Genomic DNA, 16,641 nt, shown 5'->3' on the forward strand with positions numbered 1-16,641 from the left:
TTGATTGTTATCTATGCGAAGGGCACAGCGTTTAATCAGACTATATATGTCTCCTTTAACCGGGAATAGGGTTGTTGGAGAAATAAAGACTGTACGAATCTGCTTCTTTTTCTGTTTACAAGCATGTTTTAATTCATGCCAAGGGCGTGCTACTTGTTGGTCTATAGCACCACAGCAGTAGGAGAGCGTGGTAATCAATTACTTATGGCTACCGAATTCCTTGAGGTGAATATAGAAATTGCCCTCGTTAAAATAGTACGGCTGCCCATCACTCGCTCATTTTAAGCGGCACAAAAAAGGAACGAAGTGACCATATGGGTAAAAACTAATAGAAAACTGTTTTGTTCAAATCTTTAGGAAGGATTTACATAACGTCTAATCTTATAAATGAACTTCTATACTAATGCCAAGTTATTAATGGATACAATTTGTTTTCTGTTTCGACTGATAATGACGTAGAGAGAAATACAAACTCAAAAAGAATAAAACAAATGCATATTAGCTTCTCAGCTGCTCCTTGGAACTGTTACTTGGCAACCAACTTATTCCTATCTCCTGTTTGCATGGCAGCAAGGCTTCTTTAAATAGCCATGGTTACAAAAAAAAAAAAAACACTTGCTGATATGTAAACATTCCAGAACAAACTGAGGCGCAAGTCTTATGACTAATAATAAGTAAAGTTGACCTATCCACACAGTATTCTAAGACACTTAAAAGATAATGTGGGGATATGGCCACGGAGTCAGGGCTGGAATCATGATAAATGCTACTGTACATAACTCTACAAAGTTATCTTTACCCATTGGTTGAAAACTTACACGCAGCACTGTCAAATGCATTAAGCATCTTTGATCCCCATTACAAGTCATGCGGAGTGATATCCTTTTTTTATTTTTTATTTTAGAGGTTTTATATAGCGCTGGCTAGACCCAGAGGTATCAGAGTGCTTTACATGAGTAAGAGGCTGGTAATTGTTTAAAACAATAATACAATAATATGGAGTCCGAACAAATAAACAAAAAAATAAAGAAACAACTTGGATTTATACATATCAAATAAAACAGATAGATAGAGCAAGAGCTATATACATGTATGACATGGAAATGGGAGATCAGATTTTGTATAAAAGCATGTGATGGTGAAAGCCATAAAGGGCAGCAGGTAGAAGGAATTTAGACGTGAAAAAGGGGGAGAGTAGCAGATGAGAAGAATTTGGTAGGAGAGGGCGGAGTGTGAGGGGATGGGTAGGACTAGGAGAGGGAGCGGATGAGAGCAGTGGGGGGGCAGAGCGGAGCACGTGTGATGTAGAGGGAGGGGGGAGGGGAGAGTCAGGCAGTAAGATGGTAGGGGGGGACCAGAAAAGTGGAAGGGGGGAGGACGAATTCAGGGTGCTGGTTAAGACCCCCAATATTTGTTGAGGAGGTGCATTTTTAAAGCTGATGTAGGAAGAGTTGCATCACAGGTCTTTAGGGTGGGCATTCCAGATATTTGGGGCATTACCGGAGAAGGAGCAGGATTGTGTGGATTTCTTTTTTAGCGAGGGTAGGACTAGGAGGAGAGCGTTGGACCTTCTCATGGGTCGCGTGCGGCCCGCTTTGCAGAATTTATTGTCGAGGTATGGTGGTGTATTTTGGTGGAGGACTTTGTGTGTAATGCAAGCAGTTTTGAAGGCGAATCTTCCTTCGATGGGGAGCCATTTAAGGGTTTGGAGGGCTGGGGAGATGTGGTCGAAGCATTTGCAGTCGGTGATGAGCCTGGCTGCGAGGTTGAGCACCGATTTGAGTGGCGTTCGGGGGACCTTGGGGATTCCGGTGAGGATGGCGTTGCCGTAGTCAATTCGTGAAAGGACCAGTGATTGGACTACTAATTTAAAGTCATCAGTAGGGATAAAGGGCTTAATGTTCTTGAGATGACGGAGGGTGAAGAGGGCTCCTTTAGCAGAGTTTTTAATGTGCACATTGAGAGTTAGGCTATTATCGATGGCGATACCAAGGGATTTTACTGAGTTGGACAAGGAGAGAGAGAAGTTGAGGGCATTAAGATTGGATAACCAGATTTGAAGGGGGAGAGGGTTGTTTTTAGGGGAGAAGAGAATGATTTCAGTTTTTTTGGGTTTGAGTTTGAGATGATCTAGTTGGATCCAGGATTGAATCTTAGTGAGGGTGTTGTTAAGGTGTAGGATGTCTGCATGGGTTTTGATCTTATAGTAGAGTATCATCCGAATAGAGGAGGTAGTTGATTCCTGCTCGTTTTAGAATGAGGGTGAGGGGTTCCATAAAGAGGTTAAAGAGAGAGGGGGAAAGAATAGAACCCTGTGGTACTTCTAGGGAGACTGAAGGGGGGTTTGATAAGCAGTCTTGAATTTTGATTTGCTGTGTTCGGTGTTGGAGATAGGAGGTACCATTGAGGCCGAAGCGATCTCTAGAACATTAAGTAGGACAGAGTGGTTAACTGTATCAAACGCTGTGGAGAGAGCAAGGAGGATAAGTAGGCAGGTCTCGCCATTGTCAAGGGGGTGGTGGATTTCATCAACAATGTTAAGCATGTCAGTTTCTCTGCTGCATCCTTTCCTGAAGCCTGATTGTAGGGGGCCGAGTAAGTTAAAATTTTCGATGTGTTTATCCAATTGGAGCAGCACACATTTTTGAGGGCTTTGGAAAGAAGGGGGAGGTTAGAGATGGGGCGGAGATTGTTTAGGTCTTTGGGGTCGGCCTTAGGGTTTTTAATAATGGGAGTGATTTGTCCAACTTGAAGGGAGATAGGGACACATCCAGTGGCAAGGGAGCTGTTGATGATTGTCGTCCAAGATGGGGCTATGATGTGTTTTAAGTCTTGGACAAGGTTAGAAGGGAGAGGGTCTTTCGTATGGGAGGACGGTTTTAGTTTAGCAATGATGTTAAAAACTTTGCGCTCAGTTACAGGGTGGAACTTATGCCAGGAGGCATTGGTATTTAGTTGTAAGGGTGGATGGTTTCAAGAGGTGTGGTTGTGGGTAAGCGTGAGGAGTTGTTTAGGGGAGGTATCGTAGTGTGTGTGAGGAGTAGTAAGGGTGTGGTGATGTAGTGGGTAAGTGTGAGATGGGACAGGGTGTGTGGGGAATGTGGTATGAGTTTTTGAAATGATGTAAGGAGTGTGTTGGGAGTTGGTTGGGATCTGGGTTGAGAAGAAGGATTGCTCTATTTTGGCGATTTTTTTTCCAAGAAGAAGTGAGCAATTTCTTCACATCTAGCAGTCGAGGCCAACGGATTTGGAGGTGCAGAGGATGTTTGGCTACGAATGATGTTGAACAGTTCTCTGGGTCTGTGGTTTGCCCGCTCGAGTTGTATACGGAAGAAGGATGCCTTTTCGTTAAAAATGTGTTTCTTGTATGTTGCTCTAGCTAATCTGAGTAGTGCAAGATGTGAGGGAGAGGGATGCTGCCTCCATGTTCTTTCCACCAGTCCAAGTGAGGGTCTTTCATTGTTAAGCTCTGAGTTGAACCATGATTTCGAAGGAATATTTCTTTCATTTTTCAATTTGGGCGGTCCATTTGGTCTAAAGCATCTGTGACTGCTTTATTAAAGTGTTCAGTAAGCTCATTTGTGTTATGTGAGGGATGAGGAGAAGTTGATCTTGAAGTTTAGACTCAAGTTCACCAGGGAAGATTAGATTTAGGTTTCTGGTCAATTTCTCCAGCTCAGTGATTATTGCGGGGGGGAGTGGTGCCGTGGAAGCAATGGTGAATAGTAGGAGATGGCGGTGAGACCAGTCAATGGGGACGATATTGGTCAGGAAGGCCAAATCCTTATTGGTAATAATAGCGTCCAGGATGGCTCCTTTGGTGTGGGTTGGGGACACGCATAGTTGTGTTAGGTCGTTAATCTCAAGAAGATTGGTGAGGAGGGTGGTTGTGGGATGATCAGCATCGTACCAATGGAGGTTGAGATCACCAAGAAAGAGATTTTTAGAGTTGGAAATTGAGGATTGTGTCAGAAGGTCGGATAATTCATCAACGAAGGAATGAGGATCTCCGGGAGGGTGTTAGATATTATGTAGACGAATTGGGAGGGAACCTTGTACTTTTAGTTCAGCTTCAAGGTATTCGAAAGTGGAGTGTACGGCGTTGTTAACAAGGGAGAGCTGAAGTTCGTTTTTGAAGATTATGGCTAGACCACCTCCTATCCTGTCGGGTCTATCCTTGTTCTTTGAGACTCTTTCCTAATTAAATGATATACTGTGTGCAGGAATCTAATGGGTCTCCATGTACAACTTCCTACTGTTGGAAGAACACCTGCGCGGGAACAGGCCTGGAGTCAGTGATAACAAATGGTCCATGTAAATCTGGGCCCTGCATGTCTTCCCCGATCCGGAGCCCAGAAATCCACAATGGGCAGCTCTTGGCGTCTCTCGCCCTGAAATCACCACCTTCAATGACTGACCAACTTGTAATACAACCCTAAATGCTCTTATTGCCATTAGAACCAGTAACCAACAAGTTAATTACAGTTCTTTGCAGTAAATATATTAACCTATTTTCCTAGGCATTAGCGACCTGCAAGCGACAGCATATAAAGTAACCCAGTGAGGTAAGACAGAAGTTTTTAGGTCTCTCCTACACAGCGCATGTGCTGAGCTGAGAGACGTATTGTTTAGCCTTCACTGGGCTTACATACGCCCACAGCATACAATTACTTGTTTTCGTTGTCACTCTCATTGCAATCTTCCGATTTCTTAGGTCCCATAGGCTTCACTAATTTTCTTGTGTTAGCTCCTCCCTGGAACAAGGACCAAGTACACGTGTTCTTCCTCGTCTTTTTGAAACATACTTTTTTTGGGGGGAAGGAGGGAATATGTGTTTTGGTACTATTCCTGAATGCGCAATGTGTTTCTTACTTTTAACACAGGCATACAGCTTCTTATTTATGTTGCTTTTATCCTATCTGCTGCCGCTATTGATGCTTTAATTACTTACACCCAACCCCAACACTGTACTACTCTACGCCACTGTACTCAAAGTTCAAATGTACTTCCAATGTGCAAAGTTACTTAAAACCATTACTCTTTCACACAATAAAACACCAAGAAATAAAAATGGAGAAGTAAAACTTGCAGTGAAGAGTATAAAATAAACCATAATTTCATATCCTTTCGCTTCAGTGAATTCATAAAATATGTGAATTAACAAGAGGGTCTATGCTTTTGAATTAATAACGCTGTAACCGTGGCAGTGCAAAGTTTGAATAGGAGACACTGTCATGTCGAACTTTGCAGAAGGCAGTGCTGAACTGGGTTGCCAACTCATAGCGCAAATATATCCCATTTTCAGCTGCAAGTGTCGAATGAATGAGGCCAAATCTGTGGCTGTGCAAAATGTGCTAAAGTGGCAGTGCTCCGACATGTGCCCCTTTGATGAGTCCCTGTATTCAACTGCAGGCTTTTGCACCGTGGTGCTGCTATGCGCTGTTTTTAACTACGAGTGTACAGTCAGTAAGGCCATGTTATTGACAGTGGCAGAGTAGCTGGTCTTTGCTACCACGTTGGCCAGTTTACTCAAGCTTTTAATATTGTCAGGAACTTTACCATTCGTGTTTAGGCGTGTATGCTCCAGGGTTCAATGCGGCAATAAGGGCAATGTCTCTCCACATCACTCTACTCCTTTCGACTCAACACTACTCTGCTCTATTCAACTCTAAGCCACTCCGCTCCATTCTATATTACTCTACATCACTCTATAGCAACCTACTCCAGTCTAAGTCACAACACTATATGCCACTCCACTATACAGCACTCTACTCTATGCCACTCTGCACCACTCCACACAACTCCACTCTACATCAGTCCACTCTATACCAATCTACTCTATGCCACTCCACTCTATACCGCTCTACCCTACGCCACTCGACTGCACACCAATCAATTCCATGCTCCTCTATGCCACTTCCCTCTACACCACTCTACCGTACGCCACGCTACTCTATGCCACTCAACTCCACAACAATCTCCCTCCCTCTATGCCACTCTGCGCCGTGCCACACCCCTAACCTTCAGCCATGCTGAACCCCAGCCACACTGCTGTACAACATGGTTAAAACACATTGGCAAAGCCAATAACTCACACATAGGTGAGACCTATTGGTTTTGCAAATGCTTCTTTTAACTTATAACATGCACAGTCTGCCGCAAACATCGGTTTTACATCAATTAGAAATAGTAAAACCACCGTATTGAGTTCTACATTAAAAGTAATCATATTTCCACAAAAAATCGTGACGTTTCCTGAAATGCACTCTGTCCGTTTGTCCTCTACTTCACACATTTCCCTGCACATGGTGTGTGTGGGTGGGTGTGTGTGTGTGTGTGTGTATGTGTATGTCCATGCACGTGAGGAGGAAAGGTTTTCTTCCACCACAAGAGAAAACTGCTTTTATCATATTTTCTTTAGTTTACACTTATTGAAAAGTACTCAAACATTATACAATCTTCTAAAAGAAATCCGCTTAGCAATCAGAGGATGAGCAAAAACGCCACTTGGCAAAAGAAATGCTTTGCTATTAACCTTATTATCTGGGTTACCAACCATGGGAGTTAGGTCTCTGCGCAAAGCTTTTTCTGTGTTCCGCAAAAGGATCCCAGCTATGTGGTTCTATTGAAGTACGTGGCAGGGCTTTCATGATAATAAATACAATGCAAGTGACCAATGAACACGTCATACACACTCTCTTTAGAGTGTGTATGTGCAAAGCTCACGGCCTAGGGAGCTAATATTATTGAACAGAAATCAAGATTGAGTAGAGTGTGAGGGATCGCCATTTTATTTGATCAAATGGGGGGCAATTAGTTGCACTAACAATAACAGAAATGCAGAAGAAATGAATCTACCATACTGCTGTTTACAGGGACATTTTAAGGATTTTGGGCCCCAGTGCCAAACGTATTTCGGGGTTCCTGTTGGGATTTCAGCTGTCTCATACCCTTTTTGGCCAGGTCACTGACACTGCACAGGCACACTGGTTCACATTCTAAATGCGTTTCCATTTAATATTCAGGGATAGTTATGTGTATTTTCAATATTGTAATATAACAGCAACTCACTAATATTATTACAAATAATCTCAACCAGGTTAGCCATTTCTCATATGGGAGGTCCTGAGTTAATCTAAAAATCATTTTTTTATGGATGTTGCATGGTGTTGAAAAACAAAACATTTTTTTCAAAATGTCCGCCAGCCTCAACACATCACTCATATTAAAAATAAATGAAAGGAAAATGGTATTTAAAACAATCTATGATTAAGAATCATTCAAGGTCATCAGGGCAGGAATGTGTAGATAACAGAGCCGGATCTATATGGGGCCCCCTCAAAAGCAGTGGCCCTGGGCCAGAGCCCGTGACTTAAAGCGCCTCTGGCTGTTTAACGAGCTATGTGCACGTGATTAACATTGCATGGCCACCCAGCCACACATGGAACAGATTAGGAAAGAAGGAGGACACAAAGATGGCTACACCTGCTAGCCTTTCAGGCGGGTATCTGACTGAGACATTGTTCTTTCCTTGCAGTGCAGCCTGTACGACTGCACAGAAACTCCCCTTCCCCACTCATAAGGAACCAGGAGAGAAGGGCAGAGAGACCTGAGCAGCAGACACGGAGACTGATTGCATATGGAGAGACGCAGATTCACTATTACCTGACGGCATAATGACTGCTAATATTACTAGAATAATTGTATGTATTCTGATACATAAGGTTTACATTCAGATTATACACAATAAGTTACCTTCAATTGTAAAATGAATGTTGAGCCAAGTCATCCGCAGACCTCTCCCTCAATTCCCTGCACAAATGGTTTCTCACCACTTGCAGAAAAACTTAATAGCCCAAGACCCGCACAGCAGGTTTGTGGGCTTCAGTTCATTCCATCCTCTGCCGTGGGAGAGATTGCTCACACTTTTCAACATATTAAAGAGCTTAGGGTAGAAGTGGGAGACTTAAAAAACAGATAGTATGATTAACTGCATCAATAAAAAGTATATCAGAAAGATTGAGACAGCCAATTGATAGGCCCATATCCACTCCACTACGGTTGAATAATATTTTTCTTCCAGGAAGGTCAAATACTTACGAAAACGAGCTCCATTCTATTTGACCTAAGTCAAAATATTTAGCTATCGAGAATGTCCTACAATCAAAACTCCGGGCATGATTTCAATGACTAATGTCCCCAGGCTCACCCAGTCCAGATGTAGTGAGGGCGAGGACACATTGATTAACAAGGTAACCTATTGGATATGGAAAGGTAGAGGATGTCCTTCTCTCAAACGCGAGGACATCAGCGCAGCAACACAGCACTCACTAAAAGAGTTGACATTTTATATTATTGAGCTAACACTAAGGAATAAGAACCTTGTTGACAGCCTAGTAGCTTATGATGCTCGCACACTGGACTTATGAGTTACTAAAATATGTTTTAAATATAGGCACCCAGAGCATCATGCACCAATAGACTCAAACAGCCCTACATCCTCTGGTTGTGAAACATCGCCCACAAAGAATAATGATTGACTACTTCCCACTGTTATTTTTGGCCCGGCTTTATGCCACAGTGGTCATGTGGCCCTGATAACTTACCCCAAACAAAACCCCAAAGCCTGATATAGTCTGAACAGATGAGGGCGAGACGTATGTTTCAGTGGGTACCACAGATCTAAGTACCAAAGTGCTCCTCTATAATTTCGTCTGACACCCATCAAAAACCCCGGACATAAATTATTTGTGGAACCAGTATATAAGGCAGGTAATTACATTTTTTACATTCTAGCAACACACGGATGAGTTGGTCAACCTGCAAGGGGGTTAATCATTTGGACCAAGGCTGATCTTTCCTGTAAGATACAGACTATAAACCTTGATATAGAGGATGCCTTGGCTACACGCCTGGTAACTGATAAATACAGCAGTATAGATATCTGTAATGTGTAAGCTAGAGGTGTTAAATGGGGTGGTAAATCAACTATTATCTTGTCCCTTGAAGACCATTTGGCGCCCACTAACCGTTGTGCATATCTTATGATAGAAGGGGATTTCAATACAACTTTTGAACCCCTGGACAGTGATGATATTAACTTTACAAGGGACGAGAATGACATATGGGCATTCCAAGTCTAGAGTTGCCACAAATCAAAAAAAGGACAGAGGCCTCCCTGCAACTTAGGGCTTTCTCTATAGAATTGGGTTTAAGAACAGTCAATGGAAGAACAGAGTCCGACAGGAACAAGCCAATACATTCGAGAACACGTTACGCTCAAGCCACATAGATTATATTTTGTTGGACGTGCGAATGTGTCCATCTCATGGAGACATGGGTGTTAAAATGCGGCTGGAGAGTGTCCACAATCCCCTATGCCTTTTGATGAAATCTTTTTGTGGTAGGCTTGAAACTAATATGTATGACTCAGCCCTCACTAGTAGCATCCAACTTTCCAATGATAAATGAAGTGTCAAGTGGGCTCGGATTGCTAGTTCTCCAGAAACAATATCTAGCATTCGTGAAGATATATCATCTTGTTTGAGAAAATAAATCGCTCCTAAAGTAAGATTGTATCCACTCATATTGGAGGAGGTTGTAGTCCACTCCCGAACTAGAACACCACGCAACGGCTTTGAGAGAAGTCATGGAGATAGATCAGTTTCACAAGATAATGTGGCTCCGACGGATTAAAGCACTGCTAATTGCCATAGACTTGAGGGGGCCCTGGGACAATCCATCCTCTAAACCCATTCCATCCCCTAATGTAGTCAAATCAAACTATTGGTCATGGATTTTTCAAAGTGAGGCTCGTATAATCTGGAGTATGTCATTGAAGGAGATGTTTATTGACTTCGAAGGTTACAGCTTTGTGGAACCAGATTGGGATACTATTACGGCACCATTAGACAGGAAGCTGTATAACCAATTTATGGTCTGTACATTGCTCCTGAGAGCTTTCACAAGTTCTTGGGCTGCTGGTGGGGGCGCCTTGTGTCCTGCTTGTAAAGCTTGCACAGAAACTGTTGCCCATGTCCTTTTTGTCTGCCCCAGCTATGAGTCTCCTCGGCTGAAAGGGCTCAAACTACTCTGTAAAACTTTGAGGACCAGAAGTAGTGATACTTCACTCATAATTTTGAGATCTGATCCCCGTGTATTAATTGTTGTTTCAGTTGCTAAGGCTTTTGGCTAGATGTGGAACTGAAACTCCGAACTCCGGAATCAGGACCTTTGAATATCTCAAAGAGACTCGTAGTCATACATAGTCAACTGTATGTATTCTTGACAACTTTCATCTTGTTAGAACTAGCCTCTTTCCAGCAGATAATGCTTTTTGACCAATACATTTAATTGAAAAACAATCTTTGATCTGCTTTTTGTATATTGATACCTTCAATTGTCTGAATTTGCATTCATAGAACCATTAGTCTGGATGCGTGATAAGCAGATGTAGACAATTGCCTTTATCTGCTTTGACTTCCAATGCTTACCATAATTTAGTATCTTGAGATTATGCATGTTTCATGCTTTTGCTACATTGCAAAATGCTCCATACTCTAACTAATCATAATGATGTCTGTTAGTATATTTTACCTGAAGATGTTGAGATTATCATAACCAGTTCCTAATCATAATCCATTCTATCATTCTGAATAACCGATAATTATCCTGCAGTAGAATTATGCATAATGTTCATGAACTCAGTTAGCCTTTTTTGTCAATAATGATGTTACTGATAGAAGAATAAACAACATATTCTCTCCCTGGTTTTATAGAAATATAGATTTTGACTACTGTCTCTAGAGTAGAAAAAACTAGAGTGAAGATACTCAAAACCTCAGTTTTAAAAAGACAAACAAACCACAATGTAAATTCTTTGCCATGTCCATATACTTAAAAGGTGTGTTAGTAGGGAAACGGTCTTAATGTCCCCTTTGGGGGGAAGACTGATTACCTGAGGTGTACAGAGCATGGCAGGAAATGTGAGCCACAGTTAGTACTATCGCAAATTCCAGCAGATGAGCTCTTACATTTAAACTTTAATCATCTAGTCATTTAGCAACTGTAACACAGGTTCAGTCTTTTCTAAGGTTTTAAGTCAAAAAGGAAATCTTTTTAAAACTCAAACTTTAAGGAGGGATTTTCATATAACTACTTTTGGTAAAAAAATATTTTTTCTGAATAATTTACTGTGGAATAGAAATTGGTGATTTCAAACTGGTCTAGTGATGAAACAACTGTGATTTACCAGAACATTGGTCAACTTGTAATCTCAGTAAGCAGAGCAATGCTCTAATATATTCATAAAAAGCCTTTTACTTTTCAACGAAACACAAACTAGAAATACATAATTACTAAACAGTCTCAGTGTTCATATGATATTGATGTATGTTAACTTACCTGTATAGAATACATTATAATTTTAAAACAAATCACAGGAAAATCATTTGATTCCCAAAGTTTGTGATGGTCCAGATGTCTGCAAAAGAAATGAGCACACTTTAAGAAACTAATACAAAGAAATCAATTTAAGCAAAAAAAAATCATCTTAATTTGAAAGAATTTTGGAGTGCACAAAAAGAGAATATGTAAACAAGCAAGAACCAAACATAAGAGCTGCACTTATTAAGCTTTTGGGATACACAGGTCTGTATTGCAAGGAGAACATCAAATACAGAAAACATTATTAAATCTGAATGACTATAGCAATACATATGTCATTATACAAAATAAATTAGGATTGTTCTGTATATTATTGCTTGAAATCCCTGCATAAAAACCGGTTTCTAATTTCCTCATTAGTGACTTGTAACATCCTTAATCATCTGTAATAAAGTAATAACGTAGCCGCTCAACTGTAATAACTTATTACAGCTGAGTTTTGACGTCACAATGCCTGCTGCGTGAGTCAGCATCAGAGGGGAAAGGTGCGGCACAGAGCATAACTAAAGCTGCACTTTAAAAAACAAAAACAAAGAATGGGTTTCCTGAACAGGGTAAACTGAAAGGAGATATTTATGGCAACTTGTTTATTTTTTCCACGCTTTAGATATTTATAAGAACGATATCATCTCTGTGCACGTTTCTATACGTCCTAAAATATAGTGGGTTTTTTCTTGAATCTCTTTTGTATCAAACAGATTCTAATATGCTTTTGCAGCAAATAGCCAACTGTTTTTTGGTGTGTTTAAGTTTGTACTAAAGACTCTAATGATATTCTTCATGTTTACAAGCATCCTACCTCTTTCATACAAAAAAGCACCACACCAAATATTTAAATAGTTCGTGGAAAGGCTTATGGTGAAGTACAGTACACCAGCCATACATTAGAAGGAAACTGCACGTCACTTCTAAGTACCACAACCCTATAAAGGAACTCCGTATAATCTGTATAATCACGGAACTCCTCAAGAACTTGCAATATGCTTATAATGTATGGCAGGGCATACTTTTTCCCACATATACAACTCAAGCCACTAATTGTTGGATGCTTTAAAGAGGAGGTGAACACATTTGTGATTGGGTGAACTGAATGTCTTCCAGAGGCAACTGAAAATACTAGTTAGAAAAAGAAAGAATAATCTAAAAACACGAAGGGAAAGTGAGGGGAATATAAATATATAGTTTGTAAAAGTCAACAGAATCAGACTCCACAGGTGAAGTCTGCAGAAAATCAATTTCTTAAGATTGTTGTATGCTCTCCAATTTAATGGGAGACGATTACACATTTGAACCACAGTGACAAACAAATGTCATGCTTTCGTTAAGGCCACTAAGCGTTTGTAGTTTAAGCTCTAAAAGATTAGAAGACTTCCAGTATAGTGTATTTGATACATAGATGACATGGCAAAAAATATACCAGAAAAAAACAGGGTGATCTAATATCCCACTGCTACCCAGGTTTAAATAAATAGCAAAAACAGCATTCCACATGGATTTTATTTTTTGTAGTGGTTCAATCTGACAGATGAGAATATGTAAGACAATAAATAAAGGATATCAGAGTTGTGTATTAGTTCCTAGATTCGATTCATTAAATTATTGTAAAGACAGTACATCACAATTTGAATCAATGCATCTGAAAATATAAGACAATTGTCAACAGAAACTGTGGCAAATAGTAAGCAAAACACCGTGCATGTGGCATATGGACAGGATATTCAGGTACAAAAGTAGTAATAAATACAATTAAAAAGCACACAATCAAGATGGACAAGTTACTTAGCTTTGGTAACACCATATCTGGTAAAGACATGATCTAGCTGCATGTTCCTTACCTTTGAATTTCCCAGGCGTCAGACTGGATCCAGAAGATTTATCTTTGAGCAATACCCCTGCGTGCCAGAAGGTGGCGTCAGTCGGCTCCGTATGCCATTCGTCGGTGCCGTAATGACGTCCGCATCACCTACAGAGGCACCATCAGTTGCTTTTCAAGACTTTCAACGCCAGAAGCAGGGAGCCATAAAGGGTACCGACATTGGTGTGTTTCAACAACTAGAGCCCTGAAAGGGATCAGCCCTGACCTTAGTAACCCGTATGCAGTGCAGGGAGGATGGGTGGGTCGGTACGGAATCTGCTGCTAGATCAAGTCTCTACCACAAAAGATGTTAACAAAGATAAGTAACCTGTCCATCCCAATTGTTTGCCTTTTAACTGTATTTAGTATCACTTTCTTAACTGAATCACCAGTCCATTTGATGTCATTATTACTTACAGAGAGCAGGGCACTGAACAATAGACCTTTAGTCAGTCTTTGTTCTGATTTCACTCAGGTAAAGAGAGTCACGGAGGAGTGGGCCACAGGTGAAGCCCTGCAGTGAATCCTCCATGGCCCATGCCACGGGCAATGCGCTGTGAGAGTTGGACACATGCACAGGGCTGGGCTTAGGGAAGCCCACCACCCAACCTCTACTATATGTTGTATGCAGGATCTGGTGTGACACCAAGCCTTGAAGGCAATCTCCACTGTATATGAACAAAATCTGTGCATGGTTGGGTTTGGCTGCTTATCGAGGGATGGGTGCAGACCCTGGCCATAGGCTAAGCCCTGTGTCAAACTTGTCCTACATATGGCTGAAGATCATGTGCAGTGGACTTTGGATGCTTGCGGAGAGTTGGGTGCTGGGCCTTGCCGTACCTAAGCAATGAACCCAACACCCGGCACGGACTGGATGCAGGGTCTGGCCAGACTGAAATGTCATAAGCGAAGTCATCAATGATGTTATTTAACATGTCATGAGTGATGTAATATGTGCCGTCATAAGCAGTGCATAATGGGGGTTATAGTTAGTTCACTAAAGTATAAGTGGCAAATGTCAGTGTTTTTATGGTTTTAACATAAGCTCCTGTCTAATTCCAACACCTAATTCTAAAATCAATCTAACCGTTTTTTCCAGTGAGCTTCTGCTTTTCTTTAATAGAAGTAAAGGTCTTGGCACCTAATGTAACTATAACCTCACTTTAACATTTCTTTTTTTTTTACCAAATGTATATATTTATTGGTCTACCAAAATGTTACTATATTAAACTTATGAAGCAGTTAAGTGACTCAGATGTGGGTAGGCAAATTAAGCAGTACCTCACTTTGGCAAGATTAAAAAAATTAAGTGTTCTAGTTGTTCATTTGAACTCTGTGGTGAGCTGCAGTTGATTAGTAGGAAGTTGTGAAAACTTGGGTTGTTGGTTGACTGGGGTGTGAGCCCTGGTCAAGCAGCAACCACAATCCTTGCCAGGGTGAGGCACAAGCTAACCCTAAATTAACCTGTGCTCAACCTTCTGGTAGCTTGTCACAGAGCATTCAGGCTTAACATAGAGGCAATGTGTAAACTATTTGTTCAACACTTCAAACAGAAATAAAGTGAAAACACATAGAAGGGATCCTAGACCAAGTTAGAAAAATAGAACTTTCTTTAATAATTAAAACAAGACCAAAACGACAAAATTCCAATCAGTAGAACAAGAGATATGCAATTTGAAATATTTTAAGTAAAAATAGTACCAAAAAGCACAAAGTGCCAACTGTGGATCTCTAGTCGTGCCGGACCGCGACAACATCACAAGTTCAGGCCTACCGCAATTGACCATGGGCCAGCTACAGGGACCCAGTTAGGCCTGCTTAACAAATCCTGGTTTGCAGAGGATCTGCGTTGAAGATGCGTCGCACAGCCGAAGCGATGCATCAGATACGAGATGCAGTGAGAATGCAAAGCAAGGGTCTGCGCTTTCATCGAGGATCCAGTCAATGAGGCTTGTGCTGCGAAGTCCAGCGTGGATGATGCATCGCACAGTCAAGGAGATGCGTGGGTTCTGAGGTGCTGCAAGGCTGCGATGGGGAGTCAAGAGTTGTTGTCGAGGCTGCTGTCGACAAAGGATTCGAGGGCCTTGCCGGGGATGCGTCTCACACTGGCAGTTCTGAAGGCGTTGTGGGCTGCGGCAGCAATGTGTGCGTTTGCGATGGGTCCAATCCATGGCATTAGCGAAGCAGCATCAGTTGTGGCTCAGGGTTGTGCCATGAAGCAGAAGAGATGCATAGTTCCGCTGGATCCACAGAGACTGGATTTTAAATAGTGATTCTAGAGACACCTAAAACGAACTGGTTACCTATTCCCATTTGGAAGTTACACTTTTACAATGTAAGAAGAATAGATAGATAGATAGATAGATAGATAGATAGATAGATAGATAGATAGATAGATAGATAGATAGATAGATAGATAGATAGATAGATAGATAGATAGATAGATAGATAGATAGATAGATAGATAGATAGATAGATAGATAGATAGATAGATAGATAGATAGATAGATAGATAGATAGATAGATAATCTCCTACTGGTGCTCGCCAGTAGGTAAATATAGTTAGGACCTACTTTCCATAGGAAAAGTGTTCATTGACTTGCATATATCTTTGGCGCCAGTTGGCGAACCTTGAAGAAATTTTCTAAACAAAAGTGCGCCGATGATTCTAGTAGTGCATAGAAAGGTTTGAGGTAATTCGTCATCCTAGGCCTGAGAAAAAGGGGGTGGGCTAAAAAAAAAAAAAGTGTTTCCCCCATGTTAATTCCCATAGGGATTTTCGACACGACTACAAACCGAATGGCTGGATGGAATTACACTAAATTTGGCAGAAAGCTAGCTCTTGGTCCAGAAGGAGCGCCTTTTATTACTTGGTGTAAATCCATTCAGTAGCTTTAAAGTTATTAAAAGAAGAACAAATTAGCATATATAGGGACGCGACCCCTCCGCGAATCCTCTCGATCTCGTGCAGAAATCCGATTGGCTGGACTACACCAGGAAGTGTTATGAGCCATTTTGAGACTCGCCTTCGGCCGAGTCCCCGTAATAATAAAAAATAAAATAAAGAAAAGTGGACAGGGTAGGAATACACTGACCCTCTACCTCTGGTGCTGGGGTCTCCCGGGGACCCTTACAGGGCAAATAAGCATTTTGTTTTAAAAAGAAAATTTGCAGCGAAAATCATGATGGATTTACAAATTCATCGCAAAAATAAAAAAGTTTGCACGGTCTCCTGCGCTTGTTTACAGTATAGACCCTAGGTGGGCCAGGTCCTGGAGGCATGTTGGCATAGGAAGAAGGAACGAGAAACAAAAGGAAGGAGGGGGGTGAATAGGGGTGCC

At 41.3% G+C, this 16,641-nt stretch overlaps 1 protein-coding gene across 3 annotated transcripts in view; it reads right to left on the reverse strand.

Annotated features, from left to right (window-relative positions):
- The window catches only part of EFR3A (EFR3 homolog A), a 1,080,015-nt gene that overhangs the window by 367,556 nt on the left and 695,818 nt on the right, over positions 1-16,641 (reverse strand). For all 3 annotated transcript variants that reach the window (XM_085604916.1, XM_085604915.1, XM_085604914.1), the window contains one exon: positions 11,404-11,482. In XM_085604916.1, the coding sequence (XP_085461042.1) occupies positions 11,404-11,482 (79 nt within the window). The remainder of the gene's footprint in view (positions 1-11,403; positions 11,483-16,641) is intronic.

Source organism: Triturus cristatus, chromosome 5_1 (assembly GCF_964204655.1).
Source record: "Triturus cristatus chromosome 5_1, aTriCri1.1, whole genome shotgun sequence".
NCBI lineage: Eukaryota > Metazoa > Chordata > Amphibia > Caudata > Salamandridae > Triturus > Triturus cristatus.